This window comes from Rhinatrema bivittatum, chromosome 3 (assembly GCF_901001135.1).
Source record: "Rhinatrema bivittatum chromosome 3, aRhiBiv1.1, whole genome shotgun sequence".
Taxonomy (NCBI): Eukaryota; Metazoa; Chordata; class Amphibia; order Gymnophiona; family Rhinatrematidae; genus Rhinatrema; species Rhinatrema bivittatum.
Window position 1 is genome coordinate 189,200,487 of NC_042617.1, and position 21,624 is coordinate 189,222,110.

Below are 21,624 nucleotides of genomic sequence, written 5' to 3' on the forward strand. Positions count from 1 at the left end.
CAGGACCCAGATCAGGATCCGGGCAATGACATGGATTCTGCCACTCCAGTTGAAGGTGATGATCCGCGGGTGCTTTGACTGTTTAGGAGGGAGGAGCTAGATCCTCTAATTCCACATGTGCTTACGGAGCTGGATTTGCCAGTCCCACAGTCAGTGGCGGATCGACACCCGGGGGATCTGGTGTCATCCGGTCTTCGCACTCTGCCTAGATCTTTTCCTTTCCATCCAAGCCTCTTGTAGCTCATGACTCAGGAATGGGACATTCCTGAAGCCACTCTTCGCATTAGCAGAGCCATGGAGAAGCTCTAACCACTCCCAGATAAATATTTGGACCTCCTTAAGATTCCTAAGGTAGATTCAGCCGTAGCAGCCGTTGCCAAGCACACTATCATTCCGGTGATGGGCGGCACGGCCCTCAAAAATCTGCAAGACAGGAAGCTTGAGATCCTTCTTAAAAGAATTTTTGAAGTGTCGGCTCTCGGGGTTAGGGAGGCAGTCTGCAGTAGTTTCATGCAGAGAGCCACCCTTCGATGGGTTCAGCAGCTGCTTACAGCACAGGAGCTACCCCCGGCAGAGGCGGAACAGGCAGACCGCCTGGAAGCAGCCATCTCTTATACGGCGGATGCTCTGTATGATCTCTTAAGGACCTCCTCCCGAGCAATTTCATCTGTGGTGGCAGCAAGGAGATTACTTTGGCTGCAACATTGGTCAGCAGATTCTTCCTCCAAGTCTCAGTTGGGATCCTTCCCTTTTAAAGGAAAGCTTTTATTTGGAGACGATCTGGAACAGCTTATCAAGGATTTGGGGGAGAACAAGGTTTTCAAATTGCCGGAGGACAAGCCCAGGTCTATTCGTCCTTACAATTCCTATATGGGTCGTTTTCGGGGCCAGCGGCGTTTTTGCTCAGCTAGGGCCCTATCCTTTCCTTCGCGGCAGGCTCCATCGAGGTTGCAAGCTTGGGCACGTTCCTTTCGAGGCAAGCGGCCTCTCCGAGATGGAACTTCCCAAGGATTTTCCAACACCAAGACGACACAATGAAGATGTGCCGGCCCATTTTTCTGTTCTGGTGATAGGGGGCCGTCTCTCTCTTTTTCGAGAGGAATGGCACAAGATCACGTCGGATGAATGGGTCTTAGACATTGTAAATAGAGGTTACGCTTTAGATTTTGCTCACCCACTGCAGGACCTTTTCTTGGTGTCTCCTTGCAGGTCCTGAGTGAAAAGGTAAGTGGCACTCCAGATCCTGGCTCGCTTGAAAGACCTGGGAGCGATCATACTGGTCCCGCTGGGAGAGTGCCGGACCGGCAGATATTCCATTTACTTCGTAATTCCCAAAAAGAAGGACTCATTCCGTCCCATCCTGGACTTGAAGGTCAACAGAGCTCTTCGGGTTCCCCGTTTTGGCATGGAAACCTTGAGATCTGTCATTGCGGTCGTACACAAAGGCGAATATGTGGCCTCTTTGGATCTGACAGAGGCTTATCTGCACATTGGCATACAGGAACATCATCAAAGGTTTCTCCGGTTCATGGTGCTAGGAGAACATTACCAGTTTCAAGCGCTACCGTTCGGTCTGGCGATGGCGCCGCGCGTGTTCACCAAGGTCATGGTAGTGATAGCAGCGTCTATGCGGAAAGGGGATTCTGGTTCATCCCTATTTGGACAACTGGCTCATTCGGGCGAAGTCACAACACTTCTGCGAACAGGCCGTTCAGTCGGTGTTACTTCGGCTTCAGTCACTTGGTGGGTGGTCAACTTTCCCAAGAGCCAGCTGGTTCCGTCGCAAGAGTTGAGTTTCTAGGAGCCCGCTTCGACACGGTGATGGGCAAGGTTTTCCTTTCCGTGCAGAGAATGACCAAGCTGATGCTCAGGTTCGGCGGCTGCTGGCCCTCCCATTGCCCACCGTTTGGGACTACTTACAAATTCTTGGTTCTATGGCTTCTACTCTGGAGTTGGTCCCATGGGCTTTCGCTCATTTGAGGCCTTTGCAGAGGGCGTTACTAACCCGCTGGGATCCCAAGTCCGAGGAGTTTCACCTTCCATTGCCTCTCCTGGATCCAGCCAGAAGCAGTCTCCAGTGGTGGCTAGTGCCAGAGCACTTACAGCAGGGGATGGATTTGGAGAATCCACAATGGCTGATTGTGACAATGGATGCCAGCCTTTCCGGTTGGGAGGCATAACCCAGCAGTCTGGACTGATCCATGGTACTACAGAAACGAAAATTAGCAGGTAAGAACCAATTTTCCTTTGGATAAGTTCTTGGAGAAGTCCATTACCTGCTATTAATCAAGTTGACTTAGAAAATAGCCACTGCTATTACTAGCATCAGTAGCATGGGATATACTTACCTTTTATTTATTTATTTATCACAGTTTTCTATACCGGTGTATTGGACTTAACCTTCACATCGGTTTACAATCTCGTTACAGTAAAACAAAAATAAAATATGCATACATCATAAACAACATAAAAAACTAATACATTTTGTTATGCCTAACATACATTTCAAAAAACCCTAAAGAGTCAAATATACACCTGCTCCTTTTTTGTATCTTGCCTAAGCATGATTCATAGCTTGCTTAGCTGTTATTCTCATTGAAGGCCTGTTTAAATAGCCACATTTTCAGTAGTTTCTTAAAGTCTGCTAATCTTGTCTCAAGTCTAAGTTCAACAGGAAGAGTGTTCCAAATTCTGGGTGCTGCGAGAGATAGTGCCCTTTCTCTGACTGAAGTTAGTCTAGCTGAGGTTAGAGACGGAATTGCCAATAGTCCTTAATTGACTGACCTCAAGTTGCGCTGCGGTGTATGTAGTCTTATGGAGGCATTTAACTATTCTACATGCTCGCCATGTATTGCTTTATGTAGGATTGTTTAAATTTTATACTGTATTCTTTGTTCAATGGGCAGCCAGTGTAACTCAATGAGTACTGGTGTTATATGTTCAAATTTCTGTGTCTCAGTCAATACCCGTGCAGCCGAGTTCCGCAAAATCTGCAATGGTCTTATTGTGGCGTATGGAAGTCCCAACAATAAAGCATTGCAGTAGTCAATACCACTAAATATCAGCGCTTGTAGAACTGTTTTAAATTCCTTTGTGTTCAATAGAGGTTTTAGTCTTCTTAACATGAGTAATTTATAGAACCCCTCCTTGGTTTTTGCTTCAATATGTTTATTATAATTTAATTCAGGGTCTAAAAAGACCCCCAAGATCCCTTATTTTGGATGCTAACTTAATTTGGTTATTTTCATATTTATACTGATTCGTCTCTTTATTCATTGCTGTTTTTCGTTCGAGTAGCATTATCTCTGTTTTTTTCAACATTTAGGCTTAGTTTCATCTACGCCAGTAGTTTATTATGTTCAAGTACATTATGGTGATTTTAAAAGTTTTTTCTAAGGAATCTGTGACTGTGGTGTCATATAAATGTTGAATATAGTTGCAGATAATGCAGAACATTGTGGTATAGAAACTATAAAAACTCAGAGGTAGCTGAAAACAAGAGACTTTCAAAATAATAAACATTCAGCTGTCAACAGGAACTCAAGAAGAGGTGTATATTCTTGCAACCGTCATATATGGCCACAGTTTGCTTATGGCTTATAGTGTGAAGCCCGTGAAGCACTGGGCTTATCTAATCATAGGTTGCAGCGAATAAACAAGTGCAGGCACTGAGCAGACCTTACTAATGCTTGCACTTATCTTATTCCACCAGAGAAGCGAGTAAATACTTTAAGTCCTGAAGTGCATATTCCAACACAGCGGTGTTTCGGAGGATCTGGCTCCTTCCTCAGGGAACTTCAGGGAACGTGTTGCAAGATGAAAAAATGGTCAGTCAAAAAGCTGGGCAACGCTTGTTTGAAACGGTGCACTGGGGATGTGCAGCCTAACAGCGATTCATTCCGCTGAACTGACCTTTGAACATTGTGGTATGCCAGTTTCAAGTATAATGGTATTTAACAATACATTCTTCATGTTTACTTGGTATGTCCTATTACTCAAAAAGGATCTGAACTATTCTATGGTCTTTCCAGCTAGCCTATTTCAGTTAATCTGCGAAACATGATATTATGGTTGACCGTGTCGAATGAGGCCGACAGGTCCAACATGACCAGCAAAAATCTTTGTCCTGAGTCGAAACCACGTAATACGGTATTTTGAAGCGATAATATAAGTGTTTCTGTACTGTGATTCTTTCTGAATCCATTTGTGTGGGTTATAGTAAATCATTTAATTCAAGATGTTCAATCAATTGTTTCAGCACGACTTTTTCGATTAATTTTGCGAAACTAGATAAAATTGAAATTGGTCTGTAGTTATTTACAATTTTGTCATCGAGAGTTTTCTTTTTCAAAATTGGCTTAATAATTGCATGTTTTAACTGTTCTGGTATCATGCCCTCATTCAGTGATTTATTAATGATTATAGTCAATGTGGAAGCAATTGTGTGTGTTAATTGTTTTAACGTTTGAATTGGTATTGCATCTAACTTGTGGTTAGCTGGATTCAAATTCTGTATTAACCTTATAACTTCTGTTACTGTAACATCTTTAAATGTGTCCCACTTTGGGATATCTTTTGTGGTCATTATCACATCTTGCAGTGACGCTTTGTCTAGTTTTGTATTTAGCATGTCAATTTTATTTTTTAAGAATGCTGCAAGTTCTTGACTTAAATTTGACATTGCATCTTGGTTTGATTGTGCCTGTTCCATTGTTAAATTTCTTACTAAATTGAAAAGTGCCCTTGGATTCTGTACACATTTATTAATTTGTTTACCATAATAATCATTTTAGTTCGATTTATTAGGTTTTTGTAATAGTTAAGATAAACCCGATAGTTTGTTAAATTTATCTTATTTTTATTTTTTCTCCAGGTTCGCTCTTTTCTCCTTAGTATTTGTTTTGTTTTTTTGAGCTCCATATTGAACCATGGATTTGGTTGTTTTTTTTATTATCTAAGAATTTGATTTTCATTGGGTTTAATTTATTTTTCTAAACTAGTTGTAATCAAATACCAATCTTCTGTTATTTTTTCCATGTTAGATATATCCAATGTGTTTAAATGATTTTCTAAGTTTGATTCTAATTCATCTATTTTAAACGGAGGTCTGTATTCGAACTTTTGTCTTATTCCCTTTACACTGGTTATCATTTACTTTGGATATATTTAACCTTATTTTAGCTTCAATCAAAAAGTGGTCTGACCAAGGAACCGGCTTGTTTTGAATTACTGGTTCACTCACTAAAAAGGAATTAACAAAAATAAAGTCAAGTGTATGTCCCACCCTGTGTGATGCTTCTTTTGTGATCAATGTATAACCCATTGCTGTCAATGTGTCTGATAAAATTTGACATGATGCGGACCACAGCACAACGTCCATGTGGATGTTAAATTATTGACGGTTTCTTTGGATCTATATTTTTCATCAGATATTCAATTAATGGAGATATATTGTGGTCTAGAATTCCCAGTGGACAATATATTAAACAAATTTGTAAATTGCATAAACAAAAAATAGCCAATAGCCATTTCGTACTTGTAGCCTGGATTGGCCACTGTTGGAAACAGGATGCTGGGCTTGATGGACCCTTGGTCTGACCCAGTATGGCAATTTCTTATGAGGGGTTAAATGGGCACTTAGGGAAGATAAGGCCATCAAGGAAAGATTAAACAAATTTCAGAGATAGTTTTCAAGGGTGATGATTCAGATGAACTGAAACAAGTCATGATGAACCTGGAAGATGGGGTAAGCCTGATTGAAAAACTGAAAAGTTTGTCAATCAGGACCAGATGGTATATATTCTAGGGCTCTGAAAGATCTAAAAATTGAAATTTCAGACCTACTTCAATTAATTTGTAACCTATCATTAAAATCATCCCTTGTACCTGAAGATTGGAAGATGGCCAATGTAACCCCAATATTTAAAAAGGGCTCCAGGGTTGATTCAGGAAACTACAGACCAGTGAGCTTGACTTCAGTGCTGGGAAAAATTGAGGAAAATGTTATAAAGAATAAAATCACAAAACATTTAGATAGTCATAGTTTAATGGGGCACAGCCAGCATAGACTTACCCAAGGGAAGTCTTGCCTCACAAATCTCTTACATTTTTTTGAAGGAGTGAACAAACATGTGAACAAAGGTGAACCGGTAGATGTGGTGTATTTGGATTTTCACAAGGCGTTCGACAAAGACCACATGAAAGGCTTCTAAGAAAACTAAAAAGTCATGGGATAGGAGGCGATGTCCTTTTGTGGATTGCAAGTTGGTTAAAAGGCAGGAAACAGAGAGTAGGATTAAATGGTCTGTTTTCACAGTGGAAAAAGGTAAACAGTGGAGTGCCTCAGGGATATGTACTTGGACGGGTGCTTTTTAATATATTTATAAATGATCTGGAAACGGGTACGACAAGTGAGGTGATCAAATTTGCGGATGACCCAAAAACTTGCAGAGTAGTTAGATTTCAAGCAGATTGTGTTAAATTGAAGGAGGACCTTGCAAGACTGGAAGATAGGGCTTCCAAATAGCTGATGAAATTTAACGTGGACAAGTGCAAAGTGATGCATATAGGAAAAATAACCCTTGCTGTAATTAGGTTTAATCTTATGAGTTACCACCCAGGAAAGAGGTCTAGGCATCATAGTGGATAATACATTGAAACTGTCATCTCAGTGTGCTGTGGAGATCAAAAAAGCAAACAGAACATTATGAATTATTAGGAAGGAAATGGCAAATAAAACAATGGATGTCATAATGCTTCTGTATCGCTCCATGGTGAGAGCACATCTTGAATACCTTAGCAATTCTGGTAAAAAAAAAAGATATAGTTGCACTGGAGAAAGTGTAGCGAAGGGAGACTAAAATGATAAGGGGCATGGAACGACTGCCCTATGAAGAAAGGCTAAGGAAGTTAGGGCTGTTCAGTTTGGAGAAGAGACGACTGAGGGGGGATATGATAAAGATCTACAAAATCATGGAAGGACTTGAACAGGTTAATGTAAATCGGTTATTTACTCTCTCGAAGAACTAGGGGGCACTCCATGAAGTTAGCAAGTAACTCATTTAAAACAAATCAAAGAAAATTATTTTTCACTCGGTCCATAGTTAAGCTCTGGAATTCATTGCCAGAGGATGTGGTACGGCAGATAGCATAACTGGCTTTGTTTTGGATAAGTTCCTAGAGGAAAAATCCATAAACTGCTATTAATTAATAGCAATTAATAAGCTTGTTATCTATCTAATGTTTGGGTACTTGCCAGGTACTTGTGACTTGGATTGACCACTTTTGGAAACAGGATACTGGGCTTGATGGACCATTGGTCTGACCAAGTATAGCATATCTTATGTTATGTTCTTTGGAGCGTACCCTCCTTATCCTTAGACACCAGAGAGGTAAAGAAAGTTTTCATCAATTCCACCACTTGGTTCAAGGGCTGATGTTCTGTTTGGCTGGGTGTTAGAGGTGAAAATTCCTCTTCTGATATCAGGTTGGAGTCTCCTTGCAACACCTCTGAACTTTCAAAGACCTTCTCTGGAGGTCGGTTGGAAATTAAAGGTAACTGCAGAACAAACGGCATCCAGTGTCTCTAGGGGAATGTCTTATTCCAACAACCTAGATGATGACATTGCCCTGGTGATTGGTGGGGTTAAGGGCATAACATACCCCTCTGCCCTCAAGGATCCACCTCTCTGTACTGAAAAAGGTTGAGTAGGCAGCACTGCAGCCCAATTTATCAATGATGGAAAAGCCTGTACAGTCTCCCATAGCATTATTGGCTTTGAGGCTCGATGTATCACATGCTCTAGGGCTTGGTGCATCAAATGTGTCAAGGACTTATGCATCAATGAAGCAATGTTTTGTGCTTTGACAAAGCCCTAAATGTTGAGGGCAGTGAGAGCTGGTGTGTCGATGGTACCTGTGCTTCAATTCATTGGCAGCACCGGGGCAGGAGGCAGGTGCATTGGCCACATCAACAGCACTGATTGGTGCTTGGATGCACTGCCAGCTCCGCCAAGCATTTCTTTTTCTTTTGGTTTGTTCTTTCTTGAGAACCCAGTCTGTTCCACCAATAGGGGAGATATTATATAGAAGCTTCTGCTCAAATTTACACCCAGGGAGCATAAATTCCATAATAGAATCAGTAAAAATTCCATAATAGAATCAGTAACCAAACAAAAAAGCTTGTTGTTCTGGGTGACTCTGTCAACAGAGGCACTAATCTGGGAACTCTTAGCGAGGGAAACACTACAGTTAAATGCCTCCCAGGATCATCGGCCAGCAGAAATGCTATTCAAATAGTCAAAGTGATCAAAGAAGAAAGCAAAGACTCTAAAGTTGATTTTATCATCCATCTGGGAACCAACGACCTTGCTAGAGACAGCATCCAAGCAGTACAGAGAGATTTTCATTCTCTAGCGAAGCAGATTAGTCACATGGCAACAACCATCGCCTTTTCAGACTTCCTCGCCCCAGCATCCAGAGGCCCCACACAGTTTGCAGTAGAGGAGGACCGGAAGCACGCGCCGTTAGGTGCGCAAATCTCAAATCCTTCCTTTGACTGGGTGAAGATTAATTTAACCGTGGTTTAAGAGGATTGGTAAGTATAGTTTTCAGAAATTTTTGGGCTTATAAAAGTTTGGTGAAAGGTGAAATTAAGGGATATATTCTTTAGAGTTTGTGTGTGTCTGAAGTAATAAGCAAGCCAGAGATAGTTAATTCTAGTGTCTGTCTTTCCCACCCACTCAAACCCTGATTTTCAGGCACAAGACACTTTCTCATTAAAAACCTATCAGGGTCTTATCTAAAACCTAATATTGTACCAGCCCTTACTGAAAGTTTAATCATCCCCTTGTAGGACATTAGCAGATTAATTACTAAATTCACCTGTGAATTTAAAGTATTCTCATTCCAACTCCCTTAGTATCCTGAACTTAACTAGGAACTCAATAATACTAAGATGAAGGCCGCAGTCCAGCAGCAAGAGGGGGGCTTTTCCAGTCTTTTGCATTGAGTGTCACATGTATGATTTTTTACCCGCCGGTGAGAGATTGTATGTGTGCACTCAGTGCAAAGAGCTCCTGGCTCTCAGGAAACAAGTCCGATCTCTGGAGGCTAGAGTAGCAGACTTGGAGGAGCTGAGGGAGACAGAGATGTACATTGATGAGACCTTCAGGGACATAGTAGCCAAGTCCCAAATCCATTCTGGCAGCCCCAGTGCTGCCTTGGATCAGAAAGGTCTCACAGTAGGAGAACATCACACTGGTGTAGCAGGAAGTGATCCTGTAGCAAGGACCTGCTCTCCAGGTGATCTACTGTCCTCTCGCACTGAGCACAAATCTCCCAGGGCTACTGCCCAGGAGGGAAGGGTTAGGCTGGCCATCATAGTTGGTGATTCAATTATTAGAAATGTAGATAGCAGGGTGGCTGGTGGACGTGAGGACCGCCTGGTAACTTGCCTGCCTGGTGCGAAGGTGGCAGACCTCACGCGCCACCTAGATAGGATTATAGACAGTGCTGGGGAGGAGCCGGCTGTCGTGGTACATGTGGGTACCAACGACATAGGAAAATGTGGGAGAGAGGTTCTGGAAGCCAAATTTAGGATTTTAGGTAGGAAGCTGAAATCCAGAACCTCCAGGGTGGTATTCTCTGACATGCTTCCTGTTCCACGTGCAGGCCCCAGAGGCAGGCAGAGCTCCAGAGTTTCAATGCGTGGATGAGACGATGGTGCAGGGAAGAGGGATTCAGCTTTGTAAGGAACTGGGGAAACTTTTGGGGAAAGGGGAGACTTTTCCGAAAAGATGGGCTCCACCTTAACCAGAGTGGAACAAAGCTGCTGGCACTAACTGTCAAAAAGGAGATAGAGCAGCTTTTAAACTAGAACAAGGGGGAAAGCCGACAGTAACTAAGCAGTGCATGGTTCGGAGAAATGTATCCTTGAAGGATACTGATGAAACAGGAGAGTTAGGGCATCCCAACAGAGAGATTCCATTAAAAGCAAACATAGCTCATATGCCTATATGTAAAAAATCACCAAAACTAATGATTTCCGAATTATCCCAAACAACTGAAAAGCAGGTTGTTAAAACAAGCAAAAACCACACTTTGAAATGTCTGTATGCCAATGCCAGAAGTCTAAGAAGTAAGATGGGAGAGTTAGAATGTATAGCAGCAAATGATGAGATTTGACATAATTGACATCACAGAGACTTGGTGGAAGGAGGATAACCAATGGGACAGTGCTATATCAGGATACAAATTATATCGTAATGATAGGGAAGATCAACTTGGTGGGGGTGTGGCACTTTATGTCCGGGAGGGTAATGAGTCCAACATGATAAAGATCATACAAGAGAGTAAATGCTCAGTAGAATCTATATGGGTAGAAATCCCATGTGTGTTGGGTAAGAGTATAGGAGTATACTACCGTCCACCTGGACAAAATGGTCAGACAGATGATGAAATGCTAAGAGAAATCAGGGAAGCAAACCAATTTGGCAGTGCAATAATAATGGGAGATTTCAATTACCTCAATATTGACTGGGTAAATGTAACATCAGGACTTGCTAGAGACAAAGTTCCTGGATGAAATAAATGATTGCTTCATGGAGCAATTGGTTCAGGAACCAACAAGAGAGGGAGCTATTTTAGATTTAATTCTTAGTGGAATGCAAGATTTGGTGAGAGAAGTAACGGTGGTGGGGGCCACTTGGCAACAGTGATCATAACATGATCAAATTTAAACTAATAACTGGAAGGGGGACAATAAGTAAATCTGCAGTTCTAACACTAAATTTTAAAAAGGGAAACTTTGATAAAATGAGGAAAATAGAAAAAAACTGAAAGGTGCAGCTGCAACTGTTAAAAGTGTTCAACAGGCTTGGACATTGTTTAAAAATACAATCCTAGAGGTGCAGTCCATATGTATTCCGCGCACTAAGAAAGGTGAACGGAAGGCAAAACGATTACCGTCATGGCTAAAAGGTGAGGTGAAAGAAGCTATTTTAGTCAAAAAACCATGCTTCAAAAATTGGAAGAAGGATCCATCTGAATAGGATAAAACATAAGCATTGTCAAGGTAAGACAGGCGAAGAGAGAATTTGAAATGAAGTTGGCCATAGAGGCAAAAACTCATAATAAAAACTTTAAATATATCCAAAACAAGAAACCTGTGAGGGAGTCGATTGGACCATTAGATGACAGAGGGGTTAAAGGGGCTCTTAGGGAAGATAAGGCCATTGCAGAAAGACTAAATGAATTCTTTGCCTCCGTGTTTACTAATGAGGATGTTAGGGAGATACCAGTTCCAGAGATGGTTTTCAGGGGTGATGAGTCAAACGAACCGAACGAAATCACTGTGAACATGGAAGATGTAGTAGGCCAGATTGACAAACTAAAGAGTAGCAAATCACCTGGACCGGATGGTATGCATCCTAGGGTTCTGAAGGAACTAAAAAATGAAATTTCTGATCTATTAGTTAAAATTGTAACCTATCATTAAAATCATCCATTGTACCTGAAGACTGGAGGGTGGCCAATGTAACCCCAATATTTAAAAAAGGCTCCAGGGGCGATCCGGGTAACTATAGACCAGTGAGCCTGACTTCAGTGCCGGGAAAAATAATGGAAATTGTTCTCAAGATCAAAATCATAGAGCATATAGAAAGACATGATTTAATGGGACACAGTCAACATGGATTTACCCAAGGGAAGTCTTGCCTAACAAATCTGCTTCATTTTTTTGAAGGGGTAAATAAACATGTGGATATAGGTGAACCGGTAGATGTAGTATATTTGGATTTTCAGAAGGCGTTTGACAAAGTCCCTCATGAGAGGCTTCTACGAAAACTAAAAAGTCATGGGATAGGAGGCGATGTCCTTTCGTAGATTATAAACTGGTTAAAAGACAGGACACAGAGAGTAGGATTAAATGGTCAATTTTCTCAGTGGAAAAGGGTAAACAGTGGAGTGCCTCAGGGATCTGTATTTGGATCAGTGCTTTTCAATATATATATAAATGATCTGGAAAGTAATACGACGAGTGAGGTTATCAAATTTGCGGATGATACAAAATTATTCAGAGTAGTTAAATCACAAGCAGACTGTGATACATTACAGGAGGACCTTACAAGACTGGCAGATTGGGCATCCAAATGGCAGATGAAATTTAATGTGGACAAGTGCAAGGTGTTGCATATAGGGAAAAATAACCCTTGCTGTAGTTACATGATGTTAGGTTCCATATTAGGAGCTACCACCCAGGAAAAAGATCTATGCATCATAGTGGATAATACTTTAAAATCGTCGGCTCAGTGTGCTGCAGCAGTCAAAAAAGCAAATAGAATGTTAGGAATTATTAGGAAGGGAATGGTTAATAGAACGGAAAATGTCATAATGCCTCTGTATCGCTCCATGGTGAGACCGCACCTTGAATACAGTGTACAATTCTGGTCGCTGCATCTCAAAAAAGATATAGTTGCGATGGAGAAGGTACAGAGAAGGGCAACCAAAACGGTTTATTTATTTAAATTTATTTATTTATTTAAATTATTTTAATATACCGATGCTCAAGACAAGGTCTTATCATACCGGTTTACAATAAACTAGGGGGGAAACCAGTTAACACAGAAAGCGAAAGTTACATTATAACAGGGAATGTAGAAACAAGGCCATTTGAAGGGAAGGGATAGATTAACAATTTCTAACTGGAGAGAAGTGCAGGTAAGCAGAGAGCAATTGTTTATATGGTAAAATTAAATACAGTTTACATAGTGGAGTCGATTTGAAAAGTTATTTGCGAGAGCAGTTCTAGTATAACATATCCTTAGTGAGGCTGAATGAGGACGCAACCGAGGGGTGGTGGTCCGTGCAGGTCACCATAAGGTTTCTTCAGCAATATGCTTGGGCGAACAGCCATGTTTTCAATTTTTTGAAAATGATAAAGGGGATGGAACAGCTCCCCTATGAGGAAAGGCTGAAGAGGTTAGGGCTGTTCAGCTTGGAGAAGAGACGGCTGAGGGGGGATATGATAGAGGTCTTTAAGATCATGAGAGGTCTTGAACGAGTAGATGTGACTCGGTTATTTACACTTTCGAATAATAGAAGGACTAGGGGGCATTCCATGAAGTTAGCAAGTAGCACATTTAAGACTAATCTGAGAAAATTCTTTTTTACTCAACGCACAATAAAGCTCTGGAATTTGTTGCCAGAGGATGTGGTTAGTGCAGTTAGTGTAGCTGTGTTCAAAAAAGGTTTGGATAAGTTCTTGGAGGAGAAGTCCATTAATGGCTATTAATTATACTTAGGGAATAGCCACTGCTATTAATTGCATCAGTAGCATGGGTTCTTCTTAGTGTTTGGGTAATTGCCAGGTTCTTGAGGCCTGGTTTTGGCCTCTGTTGGAAACAGGATGCTGGGCTTGATGGACCCTTGGTCTGACCCAGCATGGTAAAAATTTACCTGTTCAGGGAAAGGGGAAGGAGAGACTAAGCCGTATTAATAACTTCAATGTATAGCTCAAATCCTGGTATAAGGAACAAAGTTTTGGATTTATTGGGGGCTGGAGCCATGTATAGAACAATAAAAAGCTATATGTCAAAGATGGCTTACATCTGTCTGTGGCAGGTAAAAGGATCCTAAGAGATAAATTAAAATCTTATGTCATAAGGCATTTAAACTAGAAGCTGGGGGTGGCAGAAAGAAATTAGAATGTCACCCCCCAAATACAAATGCAATGGAAAAGGTGAAGTGGATAACAAAACTCAACTAAATAAAGCACAAAAGGAGTCCAAGAAAAGCAGTAACCTGAACGAGAAAAGCTGGAAAGCTATGAGCACAAATGTTCATAGTTTGGGCAATAAAATCCCAGATCTACAAGCCCTAATGGTGGAGGCGGACTTGGACGTTGTTGCTGTCACGGAGACATGGTTCACGGAATCTCACGATTGGGATACAGCAATACCGGGCAATAACTTATTAAGGAAGGATAGAGAGGACAGGAAAGGGGGAGGAGTGGCTCTTTATGTCAGAAACAATATCCAAGCATCTGAGCTGCAAGGAAGATGGGGCAAAGAAGAAGCACTATGGGCTGACCTAAAAAAAGATGATGGGGCATCTGTTTTTATTGGAGTGGTTTACAGGCCTCCAAATCAAATGGAAGAGCTTGACAGAGATCTGGTTGACGACATCCAAAAGATGGGAAAGAAAGGAAAAGTGGTGATTGTTGGAGATTTTAATATGCCGGATGTATACTGAAGAATCCCTTCTGCAGAATCTAACAAAAATTTAGAGATAGTGGATGCCCCTCAAGGGGCTCTGATCAAACAAATGGTAATGGAACCCATGAGGGTGGAAGCTACACTTGATTTAGTGCTCACCAATGGAGATAATGTCTCTAATGTCCAGGTGGGTGCCCACCTCAGCACCAGTGATCATCAACGGTATGGCTTCATATCACAAATAGGATACGGAGAAGAAGCACGAAGACCCGAGTTTTGCTGTTCACAAACACGGACTTTGATGAAATGGGGAAGTACTTGGAGGAAGAACTAGAAGGCAGGGAGAACAAGAGAGATGTGGAATAACAATGGACCAAACTAAAAGGAGCAATTACCAAGGCAACTAATCTATATCGGGCCGATACAGTAAAGTCTGTGGGACAGCGGGTGAACGCCTGCTCTCCCGAGGCGCGCACCGGCCACTCGCCGCTGCGCGCGATGCAGTATTTAAATTAGGCCCGTGGTAGATCTGGGTAAAAGGAGGCGCTAGGGACTCTAGCGCGTCCCTAGCGCTTCCTTTTTGACAGGAGCGGCGGCTGTCAGCGGGTTTGACAGCCGACGCTCAATTTTGCCGGCGTCGGTTCTCGAGCCCGCTGACAGCCATGCAAAATTGAGCGACGCCAGCAAAATTGAGCGTCCGGTTTTCGGCCTGACAGCCGCAGGCCGAATTCAAATTTATTTATTTTTTTTTTTTTTACTTGTTTTACTCTTCGGGACCTCCGACTTAATATCGCTGTGATATTAAATCGGAGGGTGCACAGAAAAGCAGTTTTTACTGCTTTTCTGTGCACTTTCCCGGTGCCGGAAGAAATTAGCGCCGACCCAAAGGTCGGCGCTAATTTCTGAAAGTAAAATGTGCGACTTGACTGCACATTTTACTTTCTGTATCCCGCGCGCATACCTAATAGGGCCATCAACATGCATTTGCATGTTGATGGCAAGTGGAAGAAAGGATTGCCAAAGAGGTAAAGCGAGGTGACAAAACATTTTTCAGATACATCAGAGAAAGGAGAAAAGTCCAAAGTGGTATAGTGAAATTGAAAGGTGAAAAGGATCAATAAGTGGAGAGAGATGAAGAAATGGCAGAAATATTAAACAAGTACTTCAGTTCGGTGTTCAATAAAGAGGACCCTGGAGAAGGACCGTTGCTTAGTTAGCAAGAAACTGGAGGGGATTGGAGTAGATCTAACTCCGTTTACAGTTGAGAATGTGTGGGAAGAGCTGGGGAAACTGAAAGTGGACAAAGCCATGGGGCCCAATGAGGTTCATCCCAGGATACTGAGGGAGCTCAGAGATGTGCTGACGGGTCCGCTGCGTGACCTGTTCAATAGATCCCTAGAAACGGGAGTGGTGCCCAGTGAGTGGAGAAGAGCAGTGGTGGTCCCGCTTCATAAGAGTGGGAGCAGAGAGGAGGCTGGAAACTACAGGCTAGCTAGCCTCACCTCGGTGGTAAGAAACGTAATGGAGTTGCTGCTGTTACGATTGGGCAATCGCCAGGTGTAGTGAACACCACCTGCAGGAGTGACTCTGGATAAAGAGAACAGGAGTCACAGTAAAGTCTCTGACAACGGCTGGAGAGGAATCTCTGGTGCTGCTGGAAGAGTCTCTGATACCAGGTGCTGGCTGGAAGGTGTCTGTGGTGCTGGGAGTTGGCTGGAAGGAGTCTGGTGCAGGCTGGAGGAGTCTCTGATACCAGGTGCTGACTGGAAGGAGTCTGTGGTGCTGGGAGCTGGCTGGAGAGAGTCTGGTGCAGGCTGGAGGAGTCTCTGATACAGGGTGCGTGGGGGTAAGGGTGAGCTTCGTGATACACTGGAACAGCATGGGTGTATGCATGGAAGTGAGTGCGGGTAAACTTGGTCGAACACTGGAGCCGAGTACAGGCAAGGGTGGACTCAGGATAGTGTGCAGGTAAGTGTGAGACTGACTGTAGGTATGTGTGAACTGGACTGAAGGAACCAAGACAGCAGGCCAGACAATGACTGGACTAGACAAAACCAAGACAAGACTTACACTGAACAGAAAACACAAACGCCCGAAGGCAGCAAGGCAAAGAGGCAGGACAGGGAGCCCGAAGGCAGCAAGGCAGGGAACCAGTGCCGCAAGGATCGGTGTTGGGACCGGTCCTGTTCAATATCTTTGTAAGCAACATTGCGGATGGGATAGAAGGTAAGGTCTGTCTTTTTGCGGATGATACTAAGATCCGCAACAGAGTGGACACGCCAGAAGGAGTGGAGAGAATGAGATGGGGTTTAAGGAAGCAAGAAGAATGGTCGAAGATATGGCAGCTGAGTTTCAATGCCAAGAAGGGCAGAGTCATGCATATGGGATGTGGAAATCCGAAAGAACTGTATTTGATGGGGGGTGAAGGGCTGATGTGCACGGAGCAGAAGGAGGAGTGTCTAATGATCTGAAGTCTGCGAAATAATGTGACAATGCGATAGCTACAGCCAGAAGAATGCTGGGCTGCATAGAGAGAGGAATATCTAGTAAGAGAAAGGAAGTGATGATCCCCTTGTACAGGGCCTTGGTGAGGCCTCACCTGGAGTACTGTGCTCAGTTCTGGAGACCGTATCTCCAAAGGGTGTTGGCAACCGTCGCTGCCCGACGGCTTCACTCCACCTACCTTTCTTTTTCTGCGACTCCTCCTGCTCCTTGAGGACGTCTGGCTGCCGCGGCGTCTGCCCGCCGTCCTCTCCAGTGTCCCTGGACCGGCTTGTGCGCTGCCTCCCTCCATGCTCCTCAGGTACCTTAGGGCGCACACGCCGTGCGGCCCTCATTCTTATTTCCTCTATGGCGCGAACCTCAGGGGCATCCCCGTGATGACATCACGCTGCCCGGATATTTAAGCCTAGTGTTTATTGCTAGCCATTGAGTTAGCAAGGGATTTCTTACGGATGGGATTCGCTCTCCGTACCCAGCTACTCTGCCTCCAACCTCTATTGGACTCTTTTCTGCTAACGGGGTACCTGCTCCTCAGGGGCCTCTCTGCTTCTTTCAGATCACTATCAGGAACCGGTACTCGCTCCTCGAGGGCCCATGTTCCCTGACTCACTGCCTGTGTCCATCTCCTCTTCTACTTGGAAGAATTTGCTACAGACACCATCTGTGAGTACTACGACCATCTACTCCTCAGAGCTGTTTCCCTGGAACCAGGTACTCGCTCCTCGAGGGCCTGCCTCCATTCCAGCACCAGTGCCATCTCCTATGTAGAACTGCTACGTAAGTACTTGCCAACTAGTCTCTGCTCCCAGGGATCTGGTACTCGCTCCTCGAGGGCCAGCTCTCCCTATCTCGGGGCTTCTCTATACTGGGGATTCTGTGAATATCTCAGTGTACTCATTCTCTCAGTTCTTTTCACTACAGCACTGCTATCGGAGGAACCGCTGTTCCAGCGCCCTGAAGAATACTAGCCCAGCCGGGCTCCATCTTCTACTCACTACTGCCACCTCTGGTGGCTTCACAAACTGTCTAAATAAAGATATAATATGTGTTTGTGTGTCCAGAGCTGAGCCTGACCTGTGGCCCCTCACGGGACTTCCCCCCCGTGGGCGTGGTCAGCTGCCACAGTGTCAAAGGTCCACCCAAACCTTACAAAACATAACAAAGGGACAGAGACAGGATGGAGGCAGTCCAGAGAAGGGCGACCAAAAAGGTGGAGGGTCTTCATAAAATGACTTATGAGGAGAGATTGAAGAACCTAAATATGTACAACCTGGAGGAGAGAAGGAGCAGAGGTGATATGATACAGACTTTCAGATACTTGAAAGGTTTTAATGATCCATGGTCAACAACAAACCTTTTCCAATGGAAAAAAAATCAGTAGATCAAGGGGACACGATATGAAGCTCCAGGGAGGAACCAATGTCAGGAAGTATTTCTTCACGGAGAGGGTGGTGGATGCCTGGAATGCCCTTCCGGAGGAAGTGGTGAAGACTAAAACTGTGAAGGATTTCAAAGGGGCATGGGATAAACACTGTGGATCCATAAAGGCTAGAGGATGGGAATGAAGAGAAGAGCCATGGGGGTGGAGTACTGGAATGGAGGCTACTACCTGATGATTACTACCATTACTCAATAAGCCTTCACAACTCCAACATTGCTCTCTGCTTCAACGGCAAGGGGAAATGTGGAAAACAGGATTTGCATTCAGACAACCACCACCAAGGACTGAACTTCATAATCTGGGTAAACAAATAAGAGTGGGGGTAGCTTGCTTATTACGGCGGTTACTACCTTAAACCAATTAAGCATGATACATCATTTTGAATACATATACAGCACTGCTCTTTGTTTCAACAGTAGGGGGAAATGTGGAAAACAGGTTTTACATTCAGACAACATCCAACAAGGCATTGATCTGTGCAGTCTGGGTAACCAAGCATTGGGGTAACTTGCTTGATGCGGCGGTTACTACGCTTAACCATTAAGCCTTATGCTCACCTTTGATGCAATTCCAACATTACTCTCTGCATCAATGACAGGGGATGGCAGGAAATTTGAATCAAAAAGTTACCAACAACGGCCCTGAACTTGCTGGTAGATGAAACAGATAACTATGGGAAAATAATGAAACAAATAAGTATGGGAAAATAAGTGTGGGAGCTTGCTGGGCAGACTGGATGGGCCGATTGGTCTTTTTCTGCCGTCATTTCTATGTTTCTATGAAGAGGTTCTGCTCCAGGAGAAGGATCAATTGTGGTACATCAGAGTCTTCATTTTCCAGGAACTGGAATTTTGGGACCGCAGAGAGATGTGGCCACCAATTCGCCTGGTCGTGGGCCAGTCCAAGGCAGCAGCAACATATTGTGCCTTTCAGTAAAGGACATCTTCCTCCTGCATATAGAATCTTTGAAACCATTCACTGTGAGTGGGCTTCCTGGCGACAGACACTCTGTGGAATTTTTTTTTTTAAATAGCACTGAAAAGTCCTCTTTGGGAGGCTGCCAAGGCAGTAAGGCAACAAAAATAATAAAAAAAAAAGTATTGAAAAAACAATTAGTATAAAATATTTCCTGGGGAGAAAGGGTATATATCCATGCTGAGGCTCAGACAAAATAGACCCTCACAAGGCAACACCTGCAGGGGAATACCCACACATATTTAGTATAGCAAAAGCTTATGAACTTAGAAAAGAGTCTCCATTTTTGGCGCGGTCAGATGACGTCACCCACGTGTCATGGCTAATTCGATCCTGCTTGTCAATAGAGAATACCATCTTGAAAGCTCAGACAAAATGTGTTTCATGCATTTTAAAAGGTTGAAAGAAGACCAAATGATTGTCAGCTTTATAAAATGGTGCTGGGAAAGAGGCTATTAAAGAATGAGGATGAAGATGAGGCTAATAAAGGATGAGGATGAAAGAGGATAGACTCAGGTGTAATCTTAGGAAATATTTCTTTACAGAAGGGGTAGTGGTTGCATGTAATGGCCTCCCAATGGAGGTGATGGAAACAAAAATGATATTTGAATTCTAGAAAGATGGAATAAATACAGGGGATTTTTAGGGAGTGTGAGAATTGTAAAGCTAAAGTAATTGAGTGGATGGGCAGACAGGATAGGTCATACAGTCTTTTTCTACCGTCAAGTTTCTGTGTTTCTAAAAGGCATCTTTTAAAAAATGGAAAGCAACTCCAAATGAGGAGAGGAGAAGAAAATAGCACAGGCACTGGCACAATAGATGTAAAATACCAATATAACAGGTCAAAAAAGAGCTCAAGAAGAATTTGCCACAGAGGCAAAAACCAATACTCAAAACCTTTTCAAGTACACCAAAAGCAAGAAGCCTGTGAGGGAATCATTTAGACCACGTCTCCATCTGCTGGTAAGAGGTACATAACCCACTGTTTTTGGATTCATCTGTCTGTACACTAAGAAAGATCAAACTGACATGCTAAATAGCAACAAATCATCAAGACTTGATCGTATACACCCAAGAGTTCTAAAAGAACTCAAATATGGAATTGCAAGTCTACTCCTATTAATCTGCAACATACCATTTATTATTTCAAAAGATTTCTAATCCACATGACTCTCCATTCTCGACAGAGAATAATGAGAACATTTAATTGCAATTAATTAAAAAAAATACAAATAAAATACAATAAAATAAAACATTTAACACAAATAACAATAAAAACATTCTTTCTTACAGTTCTATAATGAGCTGTAAACAAATTTGCAAATGAAACAAAATTAGTTAAAGTAGTTAAAATATGAGTTGATTTTGAAGAACTGCAAAAGGACATTGCGAGACGGGGGAGTTAGACATCTAAATGGCAGATGAAATTTAAAGTGGACAAGTGCAAAGCTATGAAAATAAGATGGTGTATCCATAGTAGCGAAAACCAATGCTGGAGTAACCACCCAGGAAAAAGGACCTTGCAGTCATTGAGGACATGTTGAAAACCAGCTCAATGTGTGGCAACAGCCAAAAAAAGCAAATAAAATGTTAGGAATTATTCAGAAAAGAATAAACAAAGCTGAGAATGTAATTATGCCTCTGTAATTGTTCCGTGGAGAGGCCACACTGTGAGTACAGTGTACAATTCTGGTCACTACAACTCAAAAGAGAAAGAACAACAACAAAAATAATTGCCGGGATGAAACAGTTCCCTTATTAAGAAAGGCTAAATAAGTTACAGCTCTTCCACGTGGAGAAGAGATGACAGAGGGTATATGACAGAGGTTTAAGCTATGAAACCTGTTGCCAGAAAATATGGTTATGACTACTAGTATAACAGAGTTTAAAAAATGGTTTGGACATATTTTGCAGAGGACAAGTGGAAAATTATTAGCCAGCCACATGCTTGTTTCTCCACCCCTTAAGTCTTGGGGAAAGCCACATAAAACAGATTTTTACATTGGGATTTGCTGGGTACTTCCAGGCAAGCTGGACTGGCCACTGTCACAGGATGCTGGGCTTATTTGACTACAGGTCTAACCCAGTATGGCACTTCTTAAGTTCTTACCAGCCAGTAAATGGGTTGTAGTAGAGTTTCACTGCATCTGATGTGGTGACCTCTCGCCATAACAAATGCATAGCACGCTCTAGACAAAAGACAGTGGAAGAAAAAGCATTAAACTATTGTATAGAGACTTCCTGCATGAGCACATGTTGTGAAATACTGACAGGCAAAAATGAGAAATTACTACTTACCTGATAATTTCCTTTTCTTTAGGAGAGTCAGATGAATCCAAAACAAGTGGGTTATGCACCACTACCAGCAGATGGAGACGGAACAAACTGACGTCACAGTACATATACCCCTGCAGTGACATCAGCCTGCCAGTATTGTCTTCAAAGCATCTGTGGACAGACTAGCACAATTATTGATTAAACAGATAACCATTT

The 21,624-nt window shown here is 42.7% G+C and overlaps 1 protein-coding gene across 2 annotated transcripts in view; it reads right to left on the reverse strand.

The window, feature by feature from the left end:
- SHPRH (SNF2 histone linker PHD RING helicase) overlaps positions 1 to 21,624 on the reverse strand; it is a 425,259-nt gene that overhangs the window by 339,707 nt on the left and 63,928 nt on the right. For both annotated transcript variants that reach the window (XM_029594036.1, XM_029594035.1), the window contains one exon: positions 21,242 to 21,320. In XM_029594036.1, the coding sequence (XP_029449896.1) occupies positions 21,242 to 21,320 (79 nt within the window). The remainder of the gene's footprint in view (positions 1 to 21,241; positions 21,321 to 21,624) is intronic.